Raw genomic sequence first — 26424 nt, forward strand, 5'->3', positions numbered from 1 at the left:
CTGTATATTTGAGTTTAGAATGTTTTCCGACTAATGTCCGAGGATGTAAACCATATAATTTGGTTTATACTATCCAAAATATTTTTAAGTCTTTATAAAAAAATTTCATATTTTCTAATACTCTCTATATTTCATAAATATAATTCTTTTTAGTTTTCCAAAAAAAAATATCAGAAAATATTTTATACTATTTTCTAGGCATTAACATTTTTATTTTTATCCTTGTTATAATTAGAGATAAAACAACTATATTTAATTTTAGAATATATAAGAGTACATTATGTTTTTTTTTTTTTGAAAAAGAGAGTACATTATGTTTTGCAACGTAACTTTGACCACCATGTGTGTATAAGCTTAAAAATCTATCTTCATGAAACATAGGAAAATGTTGTGATATCTTCATGAAAGATGAAACCTAGGAAAATCTATCTTCATTGACTACACAATTTGTTCGAGTTGTGTTGTTTTTAATCCGCATCAAGTGCTCTGCCTACAAATAATAATTAGGGACTCATCATGTTGTTGTAATTAATGTGATGAACCAAAAAAAAAAAAAAAAAATCCACCACTTAATTGTATAAATCGGAAACGGTAAAAATCGGTGATGTTGAACTATTGAAGTGATTTAAAACTAATTGGAAGTTGAAACAGCTACAGACCTCTTTATTTTTTGGTCAAATAAATCAATGTACTGATGTGTCAATTACATTTTAATTATTCCTCGAATTAATCACCGACCTAATTTTCACTACTATGTATTAATACTAGCCACTAATTTTAAGATATTTTCCTTTTTTTTTTTTAAACTATTTGTTGTCCATTTTACATTACAGCATATAGTGTTTTTTTTTTTTTTTGTTTATAAATTAGTTTTCTCCTATATAGTGTTTCAGTATAAGAAATATTATACTCGTTGTCTTGTCAGTTTCGGTGCATAAAAATGGTCAAGAAATGAATATAATTTACTTGGTATACTTTGGTACGTGCAAGGAAAAATATTCACCTTCCTTTCAGAATTACCACTTATACAAAGAAATAAATCATGAGAAATATATATTTTCAAACTTACACGAATTTTGAAGAAATGGTAAAGTTTTGTTCTTGTTAAAAAACCAAAAAACAGCAAAATTACCCTTTTTATCCTTTTAAATAAAATAAATAAATAAACATTAAAAAAAAAATTGGAGTTATTCTCTCATTTTCTCCCTTTATATAAACAAATCACACAAACCCCAAAAAAATTCATCAAACCCTTTCTTCTTCTCACCACATTTTTTCTTTCTTTCACTGAGAGCCCATTTCTCTTTCTCTCTCTTTCTCTCTTTCTCCGGAGATGGTTGTTGCTATGGACAAACGTAGCAATGTGAACGGAGATCCCGGCGCCGGAGACCAGAAGAAGAAAGGAGAAGGGTTTGATCCGAGTGCACAGCCTCCGTTCAAGATCGGTGATATAAGGGCGGCAATACCAAAACACTGTTGGGTTAAGAGTCCTTTGAGATCAATGAGTTACGTCGTCAGAGACATTTGCGCCGTCGCTGCTCTTGCCGTCGCCGCCGTGTATTTTAACAGCTGGTTCCTTTGGCCTCTTTATTGGGCCGCTCAAGGCACCCTTTTCTGGGCCATCTTCGTCCTCGGCCACGACTGGTAATTTTTTTTTACTAATCTTACGTTTTTAAATAATTTAATTTAATTAATTTAATTTTTCAATTTAGTTTTTGCTTTTTTAATTGCATTGAATTCTTAAATTATACTTTGAATTTGCACGTTCGATGAAGTATTGTCGCTAACTTCAATATTTGTTCTTTTGAGGTTACTTTGATTTGTTAAAAAACAGAAAAAGAGGATCCAAGATTTCTGTTTTTAGATTTTTTTTTTATTTTTCAATAACGTTCCACTATGATGGTTAGTCGTAAGACTCGTAACAAAATATCTAAAGACTTTTCTATTATTATTAATAATACCGCATTTCATGGATCTACGTTCGAACTTTCACAAATTACTATTGTTTCTTTTAGATCTACGGGGTTTTTTTTTTAATTGTTCATGGAACTATTGAATTATTAATATAATGTACCAATGTACTTTCGAGATTTATACACGTCATATATAGATATATTTTCTAACCTTTCTTGAGGCGTTTTATATTATGAAAACATGGACAAATATTAATATTTTTGCAGTATATATTATAAGATGTATGTGTGTTTAATGAAATATTGATGTGAAATTGAATGTGAAAAAATAATGACACAGTGGACATGGGAGTTTCTCAGACATTCCTCTGCTGAATAGTGTGGTTGGTCACATTCTTCATTCCTTCATCCTCGTTCCTTACCATGGTTGGTAAGTTATTTACTTTTATTCTTTTCTCTTATTACTATTATTTTTTACTGTTTACGTTGTTATTTTTGGTGTATTTGGTGCATGTTAGGAATTTAATCTGATAACCTTCATTTCAATCGGATATTTTTTTTTGGGATGTATTGCAAATTTTGTGATTAGAAAATAAAGCATGTGACTATATGAGGTGGCTTTTGATTTTTCCACTCCAAAAGCATCAAATCTTTTAGTAACCAACCAAAAAAAGAGGGCATCCAAACTTTTATTAAATGTTGTGGGCCAATTTATGGCCCGTTAGCCAACCTGAACATGAAGAAATTGATGTACCTTTGTCTAATTAACATTAATTTTGTGAAAATGTGTTTTTTTTTTTAGATTGAGATTGATGTCCTAAATGTATCCATCGGCTGGTATCTTTAAAAAGTAGATTTGTATGCATCATTATAAGAAACATTATAGTACTGTTTGTTTGTTACTTACCCCCTCCTAGTTATAAATTTTGAAGATTGTTAGAATCTGCCACAAAGACTTGTGTATACTTTTGTTTATAGAACTTAACAAAAACTAATTTTTTGTGAATTTATACAATTGGGTTGTAGGAGAATAAGCCACCGGACACACCACCAGAACCATGGCCATGTTGAAAACGACGAGTCATGGGTTCCGGTAATCTTTCCTTCTCTCATCTGTCTACTCTTGTCTTTTTTTCTTTCCTATATTCGAATTTTTATATGCTAGCTAACTCCTAGGATATGTTTTAATTTTATTTTATTATGTTTTAGTTAATAAATTTAGTTTAGGCAAGTTGAATCCTAACAACAACCACTTGGTCAGTTTTATTTTATTTTCAAGTGTCGTTTGTTGAATCAGTAATTGATTTTTTTTTTTGTGGTTTATAGAAGGATCAACTCTGTCAACATATAATACTACTAATAATATATAACTTTAATAGTGGACCACTTATATTCGGGTCCTTCGCATAGGACGATTCTCCTCGAAGTGCGAATACTTTTCTTTTTCATTTTTTTCTCTTCTTGGCGTTTTCGTAATATTTTGTCTAGATCTTGAAAAAAATACTAATTTTTTTTTAGAAAAATTAGAATGCACATGCGCTGTATAATGATAACGATTAAAACCATAATGTAAATTTATACGAGTGTATAAATTAATAACAGTCATTTTAATCAAAACATTTCAGTTACCAGAAAGGGTGTACAAGAACTTGCCCCACAGTACTCGGATGCTGAGATACACTGTCCCTCTCCCCATGCTTGCTTATCCTCTCTATCTGGTAAGTATTTTTAAATCCTAGTCTTGCACAATAATTGATTTTTTAGATTTTTTAAAGTAATAAAAGTTGATATTGGATTTTTATTTTGACAGTGCTACAGAAGTCCTGGAAAGGAAGGATCACATTTTAACCCATACAGTAGTTTATTTGCTCCAAGCGAGAGAAAGCTTATTGCAACTTCAACTACTTGTTGGTCCATAATGTTTGTCACTCTTATTGCTCTATCATTCATCTTCGGTCCACTCTCCGTTCTTAAAGTCTATGGTGTGCCGTACATCGTAAGTTATTTCATAACTTTATACTGTGTGAGCAATTTTATGATATACATGTTTTTGACATAAATTTTGGATTTATTTGTTTTTTTCAGATCTTTGTGATGTGGTTGGACGCTGTCACGTATTTACATCACCATGGTCACGATGAGAAGTTGCCTTGGTACAGAGGCAAGGTAATTTTTTTAAAAAATTCAACTATATTTATGTTTGTAAGAAAACAAAAATCTCTAGAAATATTAGCAATGTTATATAGGAATGGAGTAATTGATTTGTTTGAAAAATATAGGAATGGAGTTATCTACGTGGAGGACTAACAACTATTGATAGAGATTACGGAATCTTCAACAACATTCATCACGACATTGGAACTCACGTGATCCATCATCTCTTCCCACAGATCCCTCACTATCACTTGGTCGATGCCGTGAGTGGATCATTTTTTTATTTTTACTGAGATTAGTTCTAATCCTAATAATAAAAGGGAGGGGTGATTAATTAAATTAGTGATTTGTTTTATTTGAATGATTGACAGACAAAAGCAGCTAAACATGTGTTGGGAAGATACTACAGAGAACCACAAACGTCAGGAGCAATACCGATCCACTTGGTGGAGAGTTTGGTCGCAAGTATTAAGAAAGATCATTACGTCAGTGACACTGGTGATATTGTCTTCTACGAGACAGATCCAGATCTCTACGTTTACGCTTCTGACAAGTCTAAAATCAATTAAATCTCTTCCTTTGTTTAGCTCTATTAGGAATAAACCAGCAAGTCCCCCTTTTTTTAATTTTGTTGTTGTTTTTAAGTTAAAAAAAGTGTACTCGTGAAACTTTTTTTTTTCTTTTTTTTTTCTTTTTATAAATGTATTTACATTACAAGACGTAAAGTTTTGTTCTTTCTTTTTTTTTTTTCGCTTTTTTTAGTTAACATGAAAAAGATTTGAATAGTAGTAGTAGTATTTGTTTCAGACAAAAGTAAACTGAAAAGAAAAAGACAGTTCCACTGAAAGTACGACAAAATGCACGCCGTTTGTGGTCCCTGTCATAACGACAATGTGTGTCACGGAGTTGTCGCTTTTTTACTTAATAGGCCTACTACTACTTTACGGCCCAAGAATATAGTAGTAATATCTAAAGCCTCTTAAATGCATATCTCCAATGAAAACAAATGAAGTAAAGAACATTGTTTACACCACCAGCCACGAGGCACCAGACCACCAGTTATAGAATTTGTTCTCATATTTGGGCAAAGTACTGTATAGGGTAATTTCAGATAATTCCATACTCACATGATTCATTATAAACTAGTATGAAGTTTTTGTGGGTATTATAACCTAGTGTAGTTTTTGGTTGGTATTCCTATATTTTGTTTGTTATTCTTATCTAAGACAACGTTTTGTTTTGATATCTCTCCAGTCTCAAGCTTTGTTATTACTTTACGTCATTTTATATAAAATGTTACAAAATTGATGTAGTTTATAGCTATTGTCCGACAAAAGGCTACAAAGACTTCTATTTGTTTGCCAAAAAAGATATAAACAAGCAAACTAGCAAATCCTAAAAAGAGTAAAGATTGAGTTTTAGACCAAAAAATGGCTACGGGCCTTCTCTCCAATCGTTTGTCTGTTTCGCAATATGGAACTCAAAATCATCAAAAACTCTGCAAATCCATAATGTCAATTTCATAGACATTAACCGTAAAAGTTTCAAAAACCCATTAATTTGACATCATGAACCACCAAAAATAGTATTCCAAACTGAAAGAGTTTAACAATGCTGTCAACATCTGTGGAAAGTTTCATGCACCATCTAAATCATGGAATCTCATAATCCACTTTGCACACTAGAGTACAAAATTCATGAACACTAAAACTTAGCAGACCCTTTTGGAATTGACGTTTTGTGTTATCCTCAGTTTCTTATTAATTGTAACATTGTAGCACAACGGACTCTTTACGAATACAAATGCAGCACACTGTAACTGATAGTAATATTTATACAAAATATACTGAAAACCTTAAAAATGATCGAATAGTGGAAATTTAGAGAGATGCCTAAAACCAAAAGCAGTGGCAATTTTGGCCCTCCTTCAAAAGCTATGTACCACACTTAATAGCTCAGCTTTAAGCCTATAATATACATTTAGTGACAAAGCACAAACTCAAACCAAGCCGATTACAAAACTCTGAGGAAATCTATATAACTATCATCACCATATCTATATAGATGAAATTATAGCAATAATTATCATATCACTTTGACTCTTGCCGGAAACTGTATTCCGGCAGGTTCCTCTTCAGTCGGAGAATCTCTAGAGGCGACAAGTTTCACAGAGAAAGGAGTAGCGGATACATACTTTTGTCTAGCTTCAGCAAAGCTTGGAGCAAGAACAGTTTGCATCCATTGATCACACGTTCTCTCTTCATCTGATGACCATCTTAAGGCATGTAGAATCTGAAGGATCGCATCGTTTTCGATCTCTAGATGTGTTTCAGGTCCAAAGGACCGATGAAAATGCGAAAGAACGTTCCTTTTTATGTTCTTGGCTAACACATCAAAGTCAATCTGCTTGAACGTCACTTTCCCGTCTACTTGTTCCACAAATTCATCAAGCCAAGCTTCCGTGTTCTCAGACATTGCATACGCCTCATCTGTGTTTGCTTCTGTCTCATCCACCGGAAGATTGAGATCAAGAAACGAACGTTGAGACTTAAGGGCTCGGAGCTCTGTAACCCCTGTTTCTGACTCCTCCTGTCTTCTCTTATTCAGACCATTCTTGATAACATTTGACGCATTGTCGGCTAGTTGTATCTGAAGTTTCCAGTTTCTTGGACTGAGTACTCTTTCCTCTGTATATCTGACTCGTTCTTCAACGACATGACAATCATCACTGTCTTTATCAGTTCCAGAAACAGTAGCAACAACTATAACATTTTTCATACCAATCTCTCTCCCATGTGAATCACGGAGTTTTCCAGTTCTCACAGCATCAGACAATCTGATCTGATCAACGAACTCGGCTTTGTCAACGTTTTCAATGAAAACAACAGAATCCGCCCGCCTCGCCACTTGGCCAGCAATGTAATCAACAACTGTCTTCCCTCTGAATCTATCGTCAAGACTGTCCTGCGACTGGAAATCTACACAGATGCAGTTGTCTTGGCCACCGCAGAAGACTTCAGCAAGAGCTGATGCTACTTTCTTCTTCCCGGCTTTATCAGGTCCAAGAAGAGCAAGCCAAACATTACTTGTGGTTGCTATATGGTTTCTTCTCCTGGACTCATCATCTCTGTATCCACAAAGGATTTCGCTAATGGCGTTCACGGCTTCGTTCTGAAAACCGACTTTCCTAGAGAGTAGTTCCCTCAGAGACTTGAAATCTTTGCAATATCTTGAAGCCGCCAACATTGGTTTCTCTTTGACAACCTCAAGGTCTCTCCTTTTAAGCGATACTGGTGTGCTTGAATCCTGGTTTTTCGATGCGTAGATTGTTCCCAACCCTAAATCTGTGGTAACACAGCTCAAAGGCGAGTTCGTTGTCGTGCGACTTGTGAGATCCTCGGTTTGTTTTGGCTTTGAGATTTTTACTGATAAACCAGGTTGGTGGTGTAGCGAATTCTGCGCTTGAGACATACCTTGAAAGCTTTCAGACGTGGTCCTCATGCAAACAGTTTTCTCAGTTGGGCTTCCAAGACTCATCTTGGTCTGGCTAGACGGAACCAGCTGAAGAGGGAACTGCGGCCTAACGGGCTGGAAACTGAGTTTAGGAAATGCTGGAGTTTGATGAATCCTTTGGCAAATGTCGTCCCATTTCTTCTGCAGAGCCGGAATCCGAGCGGCTAATGCGTTTGGATCATCTTTAGCCTGCACTGAATAAGAAGCAAATACTCTCAAGATAACTGTCGTAGAAGCTAAAACCATTATAAAAACAAGTTTTTGGTAGCAATCAAACATAGAATAAAAGCTCATAAAAGCTGCACCTTTCGGAGAAGTCCTTTGTCTTGTTCAGGATCCACATTTCGTAACCAAGAAGGTAACTTCTCCGAACACTGATCATCGATCACTGACACAGACTTGGCAAAGGCAGCCACTTCTTGCTCATACTTCTCGTTACAGAGATGACATCTAGGTAAACTCTGATTCATTGAGTTACTAAACGGTACTCTAAAATCCGATGTTGATGAGAAAAACCCTCCAAATGGTACAAACGATCCCATCAAACTGAATGTAAACATCATTGTCTCAGTCCAAAAACTCAAACCTTTCCCAACATTAGTAGATACAAAAAAAACAAATCAAATCAATACCTGGATTTTGGATAAACCCCTTGAGTCGAAGATGTAATAGGAAGAAGATGAAGATTCCAATCTTTATCAATCACCGGAAACCTCTCAATCAGCTTCAAATACGTCTCGTTACTCGACACACTTGCGATAAACCAAAGCTTCTCACGGTGAAGCTTCAACAAATCAGAGAGCTTCAACACAAACTTGTCAACAACATCAACTGAGTAAACCTCACTGGTTAAATCTTTCAACTCCCCAAGATTCAAAACCATACCTGACTTCAATCTCCCTAAATCATCATCAACCTTTACATCGACCCTCGACCCTTGAGCCAAAACTTCACTAATCTCTACACTAACTACACTCAACCCACTAATCTCAAGAGGTAAAAAACCAAACTTTCCTCTGTTTATCGAATCAGTAAACGTTTTGAGAGCTTCACCACCACAAGCACCAACCAGTAATGGATTCTTCTTATCTCTCCTCCCCAAAACTTCGCCGATCCTCCTACAATTCTCGTCGAGATCACCAAACGGGAACCCGAATCTAGCCCGACCCGAATCAGATTCCGGTATGTTACACAGAAACAGAGGAGGAACACGAGATCTCGACGTGAACCTCGACGAGAACTGAGACGTCACCGGAGGATGAAGCACGTCGAGCTTAATGTCGGTGCTTCTAAACCCGGCTTCACCAAAGACCCGACTCACTATCGGGTCGTCTAATATGGATAGTATAAAATACTTCAACTCAACTTTCAAAACCGACGTCGTTTGTGTGTTGTTGTTGTTGTTCGCATGTATCTGGTGGAGATGATAAGTCTCCGGGTGACGTCGTTGAGTCGCCTGAGATCTTTTGATCGCCGCCATGAGAGAGTTCGACACCGGAGGATCTTCTTCTACAGCCGTCGGAGACTTAGAAGAAGGTAACCTGTCGAGAGACACGCCGACGCAAAGCTCGAGCGCGCGAAACTGGAGACGTGACGAGTACGGCGTGTTGTGAGCGGCGCGTGAGATACAAACTTCTCTGAGGATAGAGGAAGGCATCGTTAAGAGACCCGAAACGGCGTGAAGAGACGTCGTTTGAGCGTGGCTGCGACGACGCGCGACGGAGACAGCGTCGTCTAGTGCACGTGCCGTTTCTTCAGTTAAACATTGCCTCGCCGTGGTTACCGGTGTCGGCATCGTTTCCGGTTTAGCTAATAAAAATTCGAAATTAAACTAAACCGATAAAATTCATAACCAAAAAAAACAAGAACACAAGAAGATGAAATCAAGAAAACTATAATAAACAAAACAAAGCGTGAAAAATTATTTTCTTGAAATGGGAATTATACGACAAAGATATCAAAACCGTGTAGTCGCTTTTATGAAAAAGAAATAGTTTTTTTTTTTTGTATATAATATATAGTTTTTGTATGTTATGTTACCAGTATGTTACTTTGGTTTCAATCCTCAGAAGGGTTGTGTGAAGATATGTAAAGAAAGAAGAAGAGTCGCTGTTTTGGTGGTCTATTGGCGATGGAACCCACTAATATATATTTTATGAATTGTTATTACTTATTAGTTATTATGAGATTGAGTATGATGAACTTTTATTTTATTTTTGTTTTTGTATTTTGTAATGTTGTTGTTGTTATGTGTTGCCCCAAATCCTCGTGTATATTGAAGGAGGAGGGCAAAGGCACATGTGGTGAGCATAGATTCACTATGGCCCAACTCAAAGATCTTCCTTTGCTTTCATTCGCTTAAACCCTTTCAAAAAAATTTCAATTAAAAATCTAGATTTGACAATCCACATTGTTTTTCACGATTATTCTTCCTTTTTTTATATAATATATTTATGTAAACAGTTTTTGATATTCTCTCTTCTCTTATTCTTATCTAAAAGTGAACTATTCAGCTCACAAAAATAAAATAAAAATATCTAAGTATGAATGAGTGAGTATCTATGCCAAATCTTCTTTCCGTTTTTTTTTTCAACTTGTATTTGTATTGTGAACATTAACTAACTATTTTTGTCCAAAAGCCAATAGTTCCACTCAGACTAAGTAATGCATATATACTTTTTCTTAGAAATACTATGTAATAACTCAAAAACAAATTTTATAGATAATTATAGCGCACATTCCACAAAATTTCTAAAATAACATCATTTGACATAATTAAATATTTAAAATTATGTTTATAAGTTTTTAGGTGTGAATTTTCTATTTTACATTCAATATATAGTTTTGAGAAAGTAAGATTTAGTGTTTAGAGTTTAAGATATAATTTTAAAACATAGTGTTATTTTAAAACTTTAAAGATAATATTCTTACTTTTTAATATATATATATATATATATATATATTTATGCTATTAACGAGAATTAACCAACTTTTTTATTTATAAATGATTAAATGTTGAAAAACAGTCATAATCTTCTTTTAGAACCGCAGCGTTTTGCTCTGGGGGTGAAAAAAAGACGATTTAGGGTTTCTTTGCTTCTTACGCAAGTTCTAATGCCGCCGGAGGCTGATCCACCGGTGGCGGGGGTTTCTCTCGTGGTTGATGGCTCTACGGGGGTCGTGGGGCTAGAGGAGGGAGAACTACTGTTGGTTCAAGAGGGAGTTGTAGGGTCGGGGAGTGCTATAGAGGTGCAAAAGGATGGTGAAACAGGCAGTGTGGTTTTGGGTGCAGCGGGGTTGGGTGACAAAGTACGTGCCGAGATGGAAACAAAGGTTGATGGCATCGGGAAGGGGGGAGAGCCAGCGAAACAGAAACGCTCGTGGGTTTCAATGGTTAAAGATCCGGCAAGACTGGAGAAGGTGGATTTAGCGGTTGAAGATGTTGATGGTATGCCTACAGTGCAGATACCAGACAGTGTTTTTGAGGGTGCTCAACCATTGTGGGAAGATTTTCTTATAGGAAAATTCTTAGCAAAGGCTCCTTTCATTGGAGGTATTCATGCTCTTGTTAACAAGATTTGGACTCTTGGAGATCGCTCTATTAAAATTGAGGTGTATGTAGTGGATCACTACACAGTCGGGTTTCGAATCCAAGATACACGGACTCGTGAACGCGTGTTACGACGAGGTATGTGGAATCTATGTGGGGTTCCAGTGGTGATTACTAAATGGAGTCCAATTGTTGACACTAAACAAGAAGAACTAACGAAGGTCCCTCTATGGGTCATCGTTAAAAACATTCCGCCAAAATATTTTTCTTGGAAGGTGTTAAGTGCTATCACTAGCCCACTAAGAGTACCACAGAAGTTGCACTCTGATACAGAGGCATGTAAGTCTTTTGAGGAGGCAAAGGTTTTTGTCGAGGTGGACCTAACAAAGAATCTGCCTAAGCATATGTCATTTAAATCAGGGAAAGGAGGTGATACTGTTGTGGAGTTTGTCTACCCGTGGTTACCCCCACGATGTATAACATGCTCCAAATGGGGTCATACAAACTCGGACTGTTTGACTAAAGTGAAAGCTGGAGATTCTGTCCTTCTCAATCCGGTTCCTATGACTCAAAGTGACTCTGTGGTAGTTCCTCAAACAGAATCGCAGGTAGTGGCAGAAATTGCCAAGGAAGTGTCTGCAGAAGTTACGAAAGAGGCTAATATTTTGAGTACAGAGGATAAAGAACAGGAATGGTGCACGCCGACTAAGGGGGTTTGCAGCCCGCAAAAGCGGCTTGTTACAGAGCAGGACAATGTCTCACAGTTCTCTAACTCCTTTTCATGTCTTAGTGAAAAAGGGGAGAAAGGCGACGATCTTAACATTGATGGGGAACAGAGTATTACACTTCATGAGAATTCTGTCAATGAAAGCACGAAGAATCATGTAGCACAGTCTGATCAGCAGGGCACTGAATCTGAGACATCACGAGTGGAGATAGCTATCCGTCCCTCTCTTCCCCGAGCTTCCAAGGAGGGTCACAAATTTATCTCGCACACTGGTTCGCATAGTACTAGGCCTCCTCCTGGTACTCAGCAAACACGTAAAACTGCAAAAAATCTCTGATGTCTGGGTTTTTCTGGAACATCAGAGGGTTTAATAGGTGGGAGAAGCAAAGGGTTGTACGAGAGTGGATGGCTCGTAGTAGTTATGATTTTGGTTGTTTGATTGAAACAAAAATAAAGGAACGTAGAGCTGATCGAGTAGTTGGATCAGTGTTTGCAAATTGGTCTTTCATGTCGAATTATGAAGAGCATCGACTTGGAAGGATTTGGTTGGTTTGGAAAAGTAATGTCCGCATGACTCCAGTGTTCAAGTCCTCTCAGATGATTACAGCTGCTGTTTCTATTGATGGGAAGCAAGATTTTTTTGTCTCCTTCGTTTATGCATTGAATTTGGTCGCAGAACGTAAAGAGCTTTGGAATGATTTGAGGCACCATCGCTCGTCTCCGCTTCTTCGTAATAAAGCTTGGCTAATCTACGGGGATTTTAATGAAATTTTGGAAAATGAGGACCACTCTCTGTATGACTCATCCCCTTTTGTTCCACCGGGTATGCGAGATTTCTAGGATCTTGTCAACTACTGTGAACTTTCGGATATGAGCTATCAGGGTCAACGTTTTACATGGTGTAATAAACGTCAAGAGGGTGTTATTTGTAAGAAATTGGATCGTGTGTTAGTTAACCAGATGTGGCTGCAGCAGTATGGTCAGTCCTATTCGGTATTTGAGCCTGGAGGGTGTTCAGACCATATGAGGTGCCGCTTTTATATTTCTGCGGTCAAACCGCAAGTGAAAAAACCTTTTAAATTTGTCAATGTCATCACGCAACATCCAGAGTTTCACACGCAACTGGCAGCTCGATGGAGTGACTCTCCTCCTCTGTTTCACTCCACTTCTGCATTACATCGTTTTTCAAAGACTCTAAAGAGGCTTAAACCTCTTTTTCGAAATATGGGGAAGCAGATGGTTGGCAATATTACGGTTCGCACTAAGGAAGCTTATGCTGTATTATGTGAATCGCAGGGCCGAACTATGAATAATCCATCTTCACGGTTGATACGCGAGGAGGCTGAGGCGTATGCTAAATGGCAAAAGTTATCTGAGTTAGAAGAGCGCTACCTGCAACAAAAAGCCAAGCTCCACTGGCTGAAGATTGGTGATCAAAACAACAAAGCTTTCTATGCAGCGGCACAGCTAAGAGAGCAGCGAAATAACATCAAGGAGATTCAATGTGAGGATGGGAGAGTAGTCACAGACCTTACTCATATTCAAGATGACGCGGTGAGATATTTTAAGGAATTTCTCACCCGTTCACCTGAAGAGTATGTTAATTGGTCTATTGAGGAGTTAGAGGAAGTCTTGGAGTTTCGATGTGATGATAATGACAAGTCCCTGCTTACTAGAGAGGTCTCAAAGGAGGAAGTTAAAACGGTTCTATTCTCCATGGGCACGAACAAGTCTCCGGGTCCAGATGGATTTAGTGTGGAGTTTTTCAAAGACTCATGGTCTATAGTGGGTGATGATTTTGTTGTGGCTATCCAATCCTTTTTCAGAACAGGCTTTCTTCCTAAGGGGGTCAATTCCACTATCTTAGCTCTAATACCAAAGAAAACGGAAGCAAGGACAATGAAGGACTACAGACCAATCTCATGCTATAATGTTTTGTACAAAGTTATATCTAAACTCCTTGCTACTCGCCTAAAGGTCCTTCTTCCCAAGTTCATTTCTCCCACTCAATCCGCTTTTATCAAAGACAGATTGCTAATGGAGAATGTACTGCTGGCTACGGAGCTCGTTAAAGACTACCACAAGGATTCTATCTCTCCACGTTGTGCCATGAAAATAGACATCTCCAAAGCTTTTGATTCTGTACAATGGGAGTTTCTCCTTAACACCTTGAGGGCACTCGCATTTCCGGAACAATTTGTCCAATGGATTCGAACGTGTATAACATCTGCTTCTTTTTCAGTCCAAGTTAATGGTGAATTGGCTGGTTATTTTGGAAGTAAGAGAGGTTTGAGGCAAGGATGTTCACTGAGCCCCTATCTATTTGTTATTTGCATGAATGTCTTGTCTCTTAAGCTTGATATGGCAGCAAAGAACAAGAAGTTTGATTTCCATCCTAACTGTAAACTGCTGAATCTCACTCACCTATGTTTTGCGGATGATCTCATGGTGTTTGCTAATGGGACTAAGCAATCAATTCAAGGAGTTTTGGAGGTTTTTGATGACTTTGCAACTCACTCCGGATTACATATTAGTCTTGAGAAATCGACTCTGTTCATGGCAGGGATACCTCAGGAGGAGACGGTAGAAATCCTTCGACAATTTCCTTTTGCATCGGGTGATCTACCAGTTAGGTATCTCGGCCTGCCTCTTCTCCCCAAGCGAATGTCTGCAGCGGACTACCTCCCACTGCTAGAAAAGATCCGCTCTCAAATCAGTTCCTAGACCGCTAGGATGCTCTCCTTCGCTGGTCGACTTCAACTGTTGAGCTCAGTTATATTTAGCTTAATCAACTTCTGGACAGCTGCTTTTCGACTCCCAAGAGCTTGTATCCGAGACATTGATAAGCTGTGTTCTGCTTTCTTATGGTCTGGCCCTGCCCTGAATCCTAAGAAAGCAAAGGTGGCATGGAATGAAGTGTGTATGCCTAAGAGGGAAGGTGGTTTAGGCCTGCGGTCCTTGGAAGAAGCAAACAAGGTGAGTGTTCTGAAGCTGATATGGAGAGTATTATCTGCACGAGACTCATTATGGGTGGAGTGGGTTCACAAATACCTCATTCGAAGTGGCTCCCTTTGGGCAGAGAGATCACATTCCCTTACTGGTTCTTGGATGTGGAATAAGATTCTGAAGTATAGGAGTTTAGCAACTCAGTTTCATCGGGTGGAGGTCAAAAATGGTGCTGCTACATCGTTTTGGTTCGATAATTGGTGCTCTCTGGGACGGCTTCATGATATGTTCGGAGACAGAGGTTTTATTACATTTGGTGTCTCACAAACTAGTACTATGGCAGAGGTTATGGCTACACATAGGCAGCGGAGACATCGACAAGCTCTCCTAAACCAAGTCGAAGAGGAAATACAAAAACACAAACTGCTCCAACACACAGAGCGAGATGTCGCACTATGGAAGGGCAAAAATGATACATTTCGTCGCCGTTTCAGAACAAAGGAGACCTGGTCTCTCATTCGCATGGCTCAACCAGATATGGCTCACTACAAAGCGGTTTGGTTCCCCTATTACACACCCAAATTTGGTTTTCTGACTTGGCTGGTCCTAAAAAACAGGTTATCCACTGGAGACAGAATGCAAAAATGGAGCTCAAACCTCAATCCCTCATGCACCCTCTGCAACCACCCCCTAGAAACGCGTGATCACCTCTTTTTCAATGCTCTTTCACTCAACAGGTGTGGGAGAAGCTCACAAAAGGTCTGCTATTGAATAAATACACTGCAAACTGGCGAGAAATAGTGAATCTGCTGGACGGAAATGAGCTTGACAAGAAACGGAGGTTCATAACTGCATATACTTTTCAGAACACCCTCCATTCTGCTTGGAGAGAGAGGAATGCTCGACGTCATGGTGAACCCTCATCTACGGTGGAGAAGCTAGTCAAGCTGATTGACAAAAACGTTCGTAACAGGCTCAGCACAATAGGCAATGGTGGGGATGATACCATTCAAACATGGTTCGCTGCTCGATCTAATTAAACCCATGGCATTCTAATTTTTTTTTTTTTTTTTAGAAACAGTTTAAAAAACAGAAGGCTTTGCTCTGCATTGTAAAAAAGTTTATTTTTTCTTGAATTTAATTTAACATTATATTCAAAAAAAAAAAATGATTAAATGTTTGACAATTAAAATTTTAAATTATCACAAGACACTAAAGGGGATGAAATAGACAAACAGTGGAACAATCATCTAGAAGGGTCATTCAACCAAATATAAAACTAAGATAAACAAGACTGGCCATTTGACTGTACTGAACCAGTAATTTATGCAGTGTTAAAACAAAAAATCACTTAAGAGAGATCATCTTTGTAGTAATTAGTTATATAAAAAAACATTTAATTTGTAGTAATCGAGGTCTTTTGTCATTTTTAAATGTTGGGTATCTATTTTTATTTGGCAATGTTACAACTTTACTAAACTACATAAATTGTGATCAGATGTTTTACAAGCAAACATGATGATTATGGTAGAAATTGTTGTTTAAGAAAAAGTTAAAATGATTTAATTTTACATCATTACTGATACTTTATACAAATATGATTTAAAAAATGAAATTTAATTTTAAATATTTTGAGACGTATAGTTTGAAGATAATAGGAATGATTAAGAAAGACAAGTCAACTTAATTATAATTAAGCATATATTCAGTGGTAGACAGTGATATAATTTTACTTTTAAGAGATTAGATGGATGTGATATGGTAAAGAATAAAAGCATGAGTAAGTGATTAGGCCCCAACCCCTTTATAAATTCCACCACCACCATTTATATGCTTTCTTGTGTCATTCTCATTCAAAAAGTCTTTTTATTAATAATAATGAAGAAGAAGAAGAAAAAAACATACTTTTTTGTTTTACTTTTATCTTCCACATTTTTATATTCTCTCAGCCACAAAGGTCTCCTTTTGTCTTTCCCCTTTAGGAAAAGGAAATTTACTCAATGACCAATCATTATTATCACAAAATAGTTTATTATTTTCAGGCCAATTAAGGACAAACAAACATTGATCATTGGAATACTGGCTGCTTTTAATTCAATTATAATTTTGTTTCAACTGACCAATTATAAATCAATAAATTTTGATTCCAATACTAATTTTTCCTCATATATTATCTCTAATCAAATGGTTAATAGTCATTTTTTACAGTTTTTCTATCAAAATTAAATTATGCAAAATACATGTCAGACATATTGGAAGATGTCATCCTATCAACAAGATAAACTGCACATAAATAAAATAGCATTAACACTAAAATTCTGTTTTCATCTATTTTTAATACTATAAACTAGTAAATTTAGTTTCAAAAAGTACCGTTCATACAATTACTTATTAAAACAATGAAATATCATGATATAACGACTCTCAAGTCTCAACATCGCTAACTGTGCATGGAAAAGAGTTCTCAACTATATCATGTTTTATTATGAGAGTGTAGTAGGTATGGTACAATGACTATGTTTGGAAAAATTAAGAACAGTATAAACGCAATCAATGATCATTAATTCATAGTAAATAATCCTTTTCTTTTCCATTGTGAATACTATAAGCCAAAATTTTCGTTTAAAAGTATAGTTGACAGGATTAAGACATGTAACCTAATTAGCTTGTACTAATATCCTTAGTGATTGGGATAGCCTACAAAGAGTGGGAGAGGAGATTGGGATTATTATCAACGATCAATGTTTCAACAGAAAATTTTGTCAAGAAAAGTAAAAATATTCACAAATGACAACCACTCCAAAATTTATCCCACATACTAAATTATCTTATATAATTTTTTTTGGAGCATTTGTTTTTTGACTTGGACGTTGGAAAAGTGATAGAATAGCAAAAGTTACAAGTACGAAAATGTTACTATTTTAGATTAGTGAGTTAATGAATGTGAAATGGGTGTACGATCATATATAGCAATAACCCAAAAGTGAGAGATTCCGACGACACTGGACTGGACATGCGATTTCGAATAGAATTATGACACGTTGATTTTTCTTTTGTCAATCAAAGATGAGACGTAGAACAGAGGATTATTACTTGATCGATGGAAGAGAGAAATGTGTATTGAGACTCAATCCCTCGACACCACAGATGACTCCACAACCACAAGTGACACCACAAGACAGGAGTCGATTCCAATTAAAAGGTATTCGATTTGACCCTTACTTTCTTATATTATTCTTTTCTTTCAGAGCATCTTAATTTTTTTTATTTATAATTATATACTTTTCCACTATCCAGTGATCAAATTACACAATACCAAAACAAAAGAAAAAACCCCTATCAAAAAAGTAGAATCAGTTAAGTTTCATCTTTTTTGATACACTAATGCATTAGAATCTATTAACGATCACTATATATATTTTCATTTTATAACTCGAGTAAATCCGGCGAAACAGATCGCTGAAACTTTTCTCCCTAATTCTAACGATTGCTATATAGCCTATATTCCATAACTTGAGCTTCAATTAATATGCGGTTTATGAAAATATATTTTAGTTCATTAGGTTTTTAACTGTAAATTCAAAAAAATGACATAGTTCTACGTGTTTAGATAGTTTTATTTTATTTTATTTTTGAACTACTTATAATGTTGATGATTCTAAATATAAGTATATTCAACGTGAGCAAATTCATAATCTACCGCAATTTTACCAGAGATGTTTTCTTTGGTAAATTTCTGAGTATATATATATCACTCCGAGGTGAAAATATCATGCGAATAACTTAAGAATTAGAACAAAGTGAAAGATTAGTTGTCTTTATAAGGATTGCAAAAACTTTCAATTGTCAAAAGATAACGCAGATGTTTTATCTTTTGAAAAGTAGTCTGTTTTATATTAAAATGTAATGACTTTTTTTTTATGAGTACTTGAGTGTGAAAGGCTCTCCAGCGATTACGGATGAAAAGCGAATGTTTCAAAAGTAAGTGGATCAACATGTAATAATGTCAGAATTTTGTAAATATTCGAAGAACATGTTGGCCTGATGACATGCGTCAAGTAATTAGTGTCTTAAAATTAATATGGAAAATAAAATGACGCAACGAGTCGATGATTATGTTTAGTAGAGACTAGAGAGAGAGGTGGAACTTTTGGGTGATGTCGTTGTCGTCTTAGTGACACTACCACGACAATGTTGTGGTAACTGGTCAATTATGGTGACCTACTTTTTTGTATGTCTTTCGTAAAAGATTCAAAACCATATTAACATTATTGTATTATGAATTGAACTAAACTTACGGCTTTGATTGGAACTACTATATTGAGAAACTGTTAGGACGTAAAATTTTATTAATCACACCACACATATACTGTATATGGATAAACAAACGGTTGAAACGAGTGGTTCAAATAAGTGCATGGTTTATACATGCGATTAGAATTAGTAAAATGAAGTGATTACATGACCATTTGAAGAAAAGCTTGATTTGGTATACAACCGCTAGTTTAACAAACGGAGAGTTGGATTTTTGATCTTACTTCCCCCTATTTCCTTACATTTTTATTAATTATTCAAAGGAAAAAAAATATCAAGGCTTCGATTTAGGGCTAGTTATATTTGTTGTGCAATTATCATCTTTTCTAGTTTTCATTCTTAATATTTTTTCTCGTACACAAGAGTTTTGTTTAAGACTTTAAGATTTCCCATTTCTAAGTTAGATTTACGATTTATACATTATGATTCCTGTTTTTTAGTGAGAATTACTATTCTTACATATTAGTTTAAGTTTTTGAAGATGTTTTTTCTCCTACACAATTTTTTTTGTTTTGTTTTTATTTTAACTAGGATGTCGGCCCGTGCGTTAACGCACGGGAAAGTGAAAACTTGAAATGATTAACATTATTAATTTCATATTTCGAGTAAAATTTTTTTAGTAATTTTTTAACTGTATAATATAAAAGTCATAAATAATGACTAAGATGAATTAACCAAATTAGTTAAATAAAATATTCGTTATATATATAAAATGAAAAATCGATTCAGTGACAATAAGAGAATAATATTAACGATATATAAATCTAGGTTTACTGAATCATACTCAGATAATCAATTTTAAAAGATATTCACATAGAATAAAATTTAAATCATTTACTACCGAAATTTATAAAAAATAATAAGAGAATCAGAGAGAAAGAGCTCATAGCTGCAACTGCAACCAACCAAATTGACTAAAAAGATAAATCTATGAAAAAATAGAAATCACAATTAATTACCTAAATAATAATAAAAAATTTCAAGGTCCATAATATATATATATATATATATATATATATATATATATATATATATATATATATATATAAACAAAGAGGTGTGATACAAAAATGTGCAAAAACTAACAAATGTGAACATTGAAAGCTGGGAGTACGACGAAGAAACACAATTGTTGGATCAAAATATTACAACTTTTAAGATCATTAACAAATCTAAACAGTTAGATGAGATAATAAAAATAATCTCATCCGTTATATTTAAATTGACTCCTAAAAGTGAGTTTGCTATAATATATAAACATATAAATCTATGATTTTATTTATTAACTTGTAAGTTTAAAAAATACTTAGAAAACAATAAATTCGAAACTTGTTTGTATTTCATAAAAGTTTATATATAATAAACAAAGAGGTGTAAAATATAAAGATGTAAAACATAGAAGGGTGAAAAAAAATGTGAAAAAATTAATAGGTTCGATTTTTGAAGATGGGAGTACAACGAAAAGATGCAAAAATATGAAAATAAAGACGTGTGAAACAAAAAGATGCAAAAACTAACAAGTGCAAACATTGAAATCAAGAGATACGACGAAGAAACACAATTGTTGGATCAAAACAATGCAACTTTATATAAACTAAAAGGTGTAAAACAAAAAGGTGCGAAAACTAATGGGTGCCTACATGGAAAGTTGGGGGTGCGACAAAGAAACACAATTGTTGGAACGAGTTTTTGAAACTTTTGAGATTATTATAATACTTAAATAATAAAACTCTTTTCAAAATCCATAAAAATCTATATATATATATATAAACAAAAAGGTATGAAAACAAAGAGGTGTGAAACAGAGGTGCGAAACAAAAATGTGCAAAAACTAACAAGTGCAACCATTGAAAGCTAGGGGTACGACGAAGAAACACAATTGTTGGATCAAAACATTGCAACTTTATATAAACAAAGAGGTGTAAAACAAAAGGGTGTGAAAACTAACGGGTGCCAACATAGAAAGCTGGAGGTGCAACGAAGAAACACAATTGTTTGACTAAAACTTTGCAACTTTTGAGATCATTAACAAAGGGTGAGATCATTAATCATACTCAAAGAACAAAAACTCTTTTCAAAGTCAATAAAAATCTGTATATATATAAAAGGGAGATTTGCACAATAGCACACTTTATCTAAAACTTCTTTCACTTGACACACTTTTTGCTATTAGATAGCACTTTTTGCATCATATTTTCTACTATTCATTAATTTTATGACTATTATACCCTTACTAAAAGCAACAAAAAAATACAAATATTTTTGTCTCCTTTCTCATTCTTCTCTCTCTTCATTTCTTGTCTTTTCTCTTATTTTCCTTCTCTCTTTTTCATTGCATTTTTTTTATTATTCTCTATATCCTAAACTTTAGATCATAAATCATAATCATAAAATTAATTTCATAGCAATTTTAACAAATATAGCCAAGTCTGAAATTTTTTTACTAGAAAACATGAACTGAAGAACTTTTGACTCCTTGTATTATATTCTTTATAAATTTCCAAATTCATTGATGTTGTTCTTAATTGATAAAGAAAGATTTGAGAATTACATCACTAGTTTTTGTGCTAGAAACACTTGGAAAAGCAGAAAGATTGAAACTCTCTAACCAAGTGTTAACTAGAATTGTACACTTTTTTTCTATTCTTCACTTTTTTTCTTTTTTTGTTTATCTCTTTCTCTCTTTGTAATCCTTTTATTTAATTATTATGACATATATTTTCAATTTTGTTTTGATGATTTATTATAATTTTTTTTCTACATTTTCAGATCTATTTTACTATATTTAAAAAATGAATAATTGTATTACATATTATCCAATTATAGTTGGATATTTGTAAATTATTATGTGGATACTTATTTGTAGAAACAAAAATGTGCAAAAACTAACAAATGAGAACATTGAAAGCTGGGAGTACGACGAAGAAACACAATTGTTGGATCAAAATATTGCAACTTTTAAGATCATTAAACAATCTAAACAGTGAGATGAGATAATAAAAATAATCTCATCCGTTATATTTAAATTGACCCCTAAAAGTGAGTTTGCTATAATATATAAACATATAAATCTATGATTTTATTTATTAACTTGTAAGTTTAAAAAATACTTAGAAAACAATAAATTCGAAACTTGTTTTTGTATTTCATAAAAGTTTATATATAATAAACAAAGAGGTGTAAAATATAAAGATGTAAAACATAGAGGGGTGAAAAAAAATGTGAAAAATTAATAGGTGCGATTTTTGAAGATGGGGGTACGACGAAAAGATGCAAAAATATGAAAATGAAGACGTTTGAAACAAAAAGATGCAAAAACTAACAAGTGCAAACATTGAAATCAAGGGATACGACGAAGAAACACAATTGTTGGATCAAAACAATGCAACTTTATATAAAATAAGAGGTGTAAAACAAAAAGGTGTGAAAACTAACGGGTGCTTACATAGAAAGTTGGGGGTGCGACAAAGAAACACAATTGTTGGAACGAGTCTTTGAAACTTTTGAGATCATTAATAATACTTAAATAATAAAAACTTTTTTCAAAATCCATAAAAATCTGTATATATATATAAACAAAGAGGTGTAAAACAGAGGTGCGAAACAAAAATGTGCAAAAACTAACAAGTGCAACCATTGAAAGATAGGGGTACGACGAAGAAACACAATTGTTAGATCAAAATATTGCAACTTTATATAAACAAAGAGGTGTAAAACAAAAAAAAAAGGTGTGAAAACTAACAGGTGCCAACATAGAAAGCTGGAGGTGCAACGAAGAAACACAATTGTTGGACCAAAACTTTGCAACTTTTGAGATCATTAACAAAGAGTGAGATCATTAATCATACTCAAAGAACAAAAAATATTTTCAAAGTCAATAAAAATCTGTATATATATAAAAGGGAGATTTGCACAATATCACACTTTATCTAAAACTTCTTTCAGTTGACACACTTTTTGCTATTAGATAGCACTTTTTGCATCATATTTTCTACTATTCATTAATTTTATGACTATTATACCCTTACTAAAAGCAACAAAAAAATACAAATATTTTTGTCTCCTTTCTCATTATTCTCTCTCTTCATTTCTTGTATTTTCTCTTATTTTCCTTCTCTCTTTTTCATTGCATGTTTTTTTTTATTATTCTCTATATCCTAAACTTTAGATCATAAATCATAATCATAAAATTAATTTCATAGCAATTTTAACAAATATAGCCAAGTCTGAAGAATTTTTACTAGAAAACATGAACTGAAGAATTTTTGACTCCTTGTATTAGATTCTTTATAAATTTCCAAATTCATTGATGTTGTTCTTAACTGATAAAGAAAGATTTGAGAATTATATCACTGGTTTTTGTGCTAGAAACACTTGGAAAAGCAGAAAGATTGAAACTTTCTAACCAAGTGTTAACTAGAATTGTCCATTTTTTTCTATTCTTCACTTTTTTTTCTTTTTCTTTTCTTGTTTATCTCTTTCTCTCTTTGTAATCATTTTATTCAATTATTATGATATATATTTTCAATTTTGTATTTATGATTCATTATAATTTTATTTTTTTCTACATTTTAAGATCCATTTTACTATATTTAAAAAATGAATAATTGTATTACATATTATCCAATTATAGTTGAATATTTGTAAATTATTATGTGGATATTTTTTTATGGATACTTATTTGTGGATACGTTTTTATGAATATTTTTTTTGTGGATACATAAGAGTGCCTAATTAACATAATAATGCATTATTAATGCATTGTTTCCAATAAGAATGTTTTTCTAATGGTATTCATTATGTATTGTTTATGTGGACAACATTCTTTACAAAATTGGTGTCCATTAATTTGTATGGAGCGGATTGTATTTGTATCTTAAAAACTAGGTTTGTATAATGAAAATTTGATGACATCATGTGGATGAGGTGCTATGGATACTGATTAGTTATACATTATCTATTTATATTTGAATAATTGTTCGGTATTATATGGATGGTTAACATATCTAGATGAATACTTACTTTTGGATGATCAGAGAAAAATATATGAATACTCAATTATCTAATTATAGTTGAATATTTGTTAATTGTTATGTGGATGCTAAAATTTTTTTATTATGTGGATACATATTTGTGGATACTAATGTCTTATTTGTGGATACTTATGTGGATACTTATTCTAACATCAAATCCACATGGATGATGAGTTATACACGTCCACTAAAAACTACTTGTGTTTTGGTGAAACAATTGTTGTTAACAATCAAACAATTTTAACATCATCATATCCCCTAAAAACTAAGCATGAGACCGTTCATTATATCCTATCTTAAACCCTAAACCTCTAAATTCTAAATCCTAAACCCTAAACCCTAAACCCTAACACCTAAATCCTAAACTTTAGACCTTAACCTTAGATCATAAACCATAATTATAAATTTAATTTCATAGAAACTTTAACAAATGTAGTCAAATATGAAGATCTTTTACTATAAAACATGAAATTGACCTACCCCAACCTGTAAACCCTAAACCTTAAATTAGTCCAAAATTTTGACTTCTTGCATTACATTCTTTATAAATTTTCAAATTTTGACTTCTTGCATTACATTCTTTATAAATTTCCAAATTAATTGATGTTGTTCGCTATTATTTGGATGGTTAACATGCATAGATGGATACTTATTTTGGATGACCAGAGAAAAAAAAACATATGAATACCTAATTAGTTAAACAGCTTGTGGTTTAGTAAAGTAGTCATGGTAAACTATCAAACAATTTTAATCTTTCATGTCCATAAAATCAAGTCCACATGGACGCTAAATTATACACGTCCACTAAAACTACTTGTGTTTTGGTGAATTAGTCATTGTTAACTACCAAACAATTTTAACCTCATCATATCCCCTAAAAACCTAAGCATGAAACCGTTCATTATATCCTATACTAAACTCTAAACCCTAAATCTCTAAGCCCTAAACCTTAAAACTCTAAACCCTAAACCCTAAATCCTAAGTTTTAGATCATAAATTTAATTTCATAGTAATTGTAACAAATGTAGCCAAATCTGAAGATTTTTTACTAGAAAACATAAAACTGATGATCAATAACATATGAAAAAGATTTTATGGATGATATTATATATATTGAACATGAAACTAAATAATCATAAACATATAAGCATCTAGATTTGATTTTGTAGATGATAAATATATCAAAATGCAAAATTTTTAAAAGATATAAATGTGGCTAAGGAATATATATATATATATATATATATATATATATATATATATATTTTGTTATCCACTACTCAAGATTATTCAAACACATATATCAAAGAAAGGGACTTTGATAAACAAATAAAATAAAAATTATTTGGAAAAAGAGTAAAAAATAAAAAATAAAAGAAAGATGTGTGTTGAGAAGTAATGTGTTTGGAGAGAGAGAGTTAGAGGGTAAGAAAATAAAACACTATAAGAAAAGTGTGTGGTGGTTCAAAAGTGTGTTAGAATGCAAATATTCCTCTATAAAAACAAAGAGTGTGAAAACATAGAGGTGTGAAACAAAAAGGTGTGAAACAAAAAGGTACGAAAACTAACAAGTACAACCATTGAAAGCGAGGGGTACAACGAAGAAACACAATTGTTGGATCAAAACATTGCAACTTTATATAAACAAAGAGGTGTAAAACAAAAGGGTGTGAAAACTAACGGGTGCCAACATGGAAAGCTGGGGGTGCAACGAAGAAACACAATTGTTGGACCAAAACTTTGCAACTCTGAGATCATTAACAAAGTGTGTGATCATTAATAATACTCAAAGAAAAAAAAACTATTTTCAAAGTCCATAAAAATCTGTATATATATAAAAACAAAAATATGAAAACAAAGAAGTGTGAAACAAAAAGGTGTGAAAACTAACAAGTGCAACCATTGAAAGCTAGGGGTAAGACAAAGAAACACAATTGTTGGATCAAAACATTGCAACTTTATATAAACAAACATGTGTAAAACAAAAGGGTGTGAAAACTAACGGGTGCCAACATGGAAAGTTGGGGGTGCAACGAAGAAACAAAATTGTTGGACCGAAACATTGCAACTTTTGAGATCATTAACAAAGGGTTTAATATGTGTGATTTTTAAAAGATGGAGGTACGACGAAGAAATACGATTATTGGAAAAAAAAACTTGCAATTATTGGGATCATTAATAATTTTAAACCGTAAGATGAGATAATAGAAACAATCTCATCCGTTAGATAAAAGTTGACATCCAAAAAAGAGTTTGCTATTATATATAGATTAA

General features: G+C 33.8%; 3 protein-coding genes across 3 annotated transcripts; 2 read left to right on the forward strand and 1 right to left on the reverse strand.

The window, feature by feature from the left end:
- The first annotated feature begins 808 nt into the window (after window positions 1-808).
- Window positions 809-4852, forward strand: LOC104786676 (acyl-lipid omega-3 desaturase (cytochrome b5), endoplasmic reticulum). The gene is made up of 8 exons (XM_010512121.3): window positions 809-1644; window positions 2254-2343; window positions 2940-3006; window positions 3539-3631; window positions 3724-3909; window positions 3999-4079; window positions 4193-4330; window positions 4439-4852. The coding sequence occupies exons 1-8, from the start codon at window positions 1334-1336 to the stop codon at window positions 4634-4636; spliced, it is 1164 nt and encodes a 387-aa protein (XP_010510423.1). The 5' UTR covers window positions 809-1333; the 3' UTR covers window positions 4637-4852.
- Window positions 4853-5803: 951 nt separating this feature from the next.
- On the reverse strand, window positions 5804-9925 carry LOC104786677 (protein SMAX1-LIKE 7). Its single transcript, XM_010512123.3, has 3 exons — window positions 8213-9925; window positions 7886-8126; window positions 5804-7769 (listed from the first exon to the last, which is right to left on the reverse strand). The coding sequence occupies exons 1-3, from the start codon at window positions 9373-9375 to the stop codon at window positions 6153-6155; spliced, it is 3021 nt and encodes a 1006-aa protein (XP_010510425.2). The 5' UTR covers window positions 9376-9925; the 3' UTR covers window positions 5804-6152.
- Window positions 9926-14590: 4665 nt separating this feature from the next.
- On the forward strand, window positions 14591-15843 carry LOC147943670 (uncharacterized). Its single transcript, XM_087512311.1, has 2 exons — window positions 14591-15358; window positions 15541-15843. Exons 1-2 carry the CDS (start codon window positions 14591-14593, stop codon window positions 15841-15843), a joined length of 1071 nt encoding a protein of 356 aa, XP_087368437.1.
- Window positions 15844-26424: the final 10581 nt, after the last annotated feature.

Source organism: Camelina sativa, chromosome 5 (assembly GCF_030686135.1).
Source record: "Camelina sativa cultivar CO46 ecotype springtype chromosome 5, ASM3068613v1".
NCBI classification, from domain to species: Eukaryota; Viridiplantae; Streptophyta; class Magnoliopsida; order Brassicales; family Brassicaceae; genus Camelina; species Camelina sativa.

Coding starts and splice junctions, on each gene's coding strand:
- LOC104786676 (XM_010512121.3), top strand. CDS start 1,334: ATGGTTGTTGCTATGGACAAACGTAGCAATGTGAACGGAGATCCCGGC. Junction 1,645..2,253: donor TTCGTCCTCGGCCACGACTG/GTAATTTTTTTT, acceptor ATAATGACACAG/TGGACATGGGAGTTTCTCAG. Junction 2,344..2,939: donor CTCGTTCCTTACCATGGTTG/GTAAGTTATTTA, acceptor ATTGGGTTGTAG/GAGAATAAGCCACCGGACAC.
- LOC104786677 (XM_010512123.3), bottom strand. CDS start 9,375: ATGCCGACACCGGTAACCACGGCGAGGCAATGTTTAACTGAAGAAACG. Junction 8,127..8,212: donor GGGGTTTATCCAAAATCCAG/GTATTGATTTGA, acceptor GTTTACATTCAG/TTTGATGGGATCGTTTGTAC. Junction 7,770..7,885: donor ACAAAGGACTTCTCCGAAAG/GTGCAGCTTTTA, acceptor TATTCAGTGCAG/GCTAAAGATGATCCAAACGC.
- LOC147943670 (XM_087512311.1), top strand. CDS start 14,591: ATGCTCTCCTTCGCTGGTCGACTTCAACTGTTGAGCTCAGTTATATTT. Junction 15,359..15,540: donor ATATGGCTCACTACAAAGCG/GTTTGGTTCCCC, acceptor TTCACTCAACAG/GTGTGGGAGAAGCTCACAAA.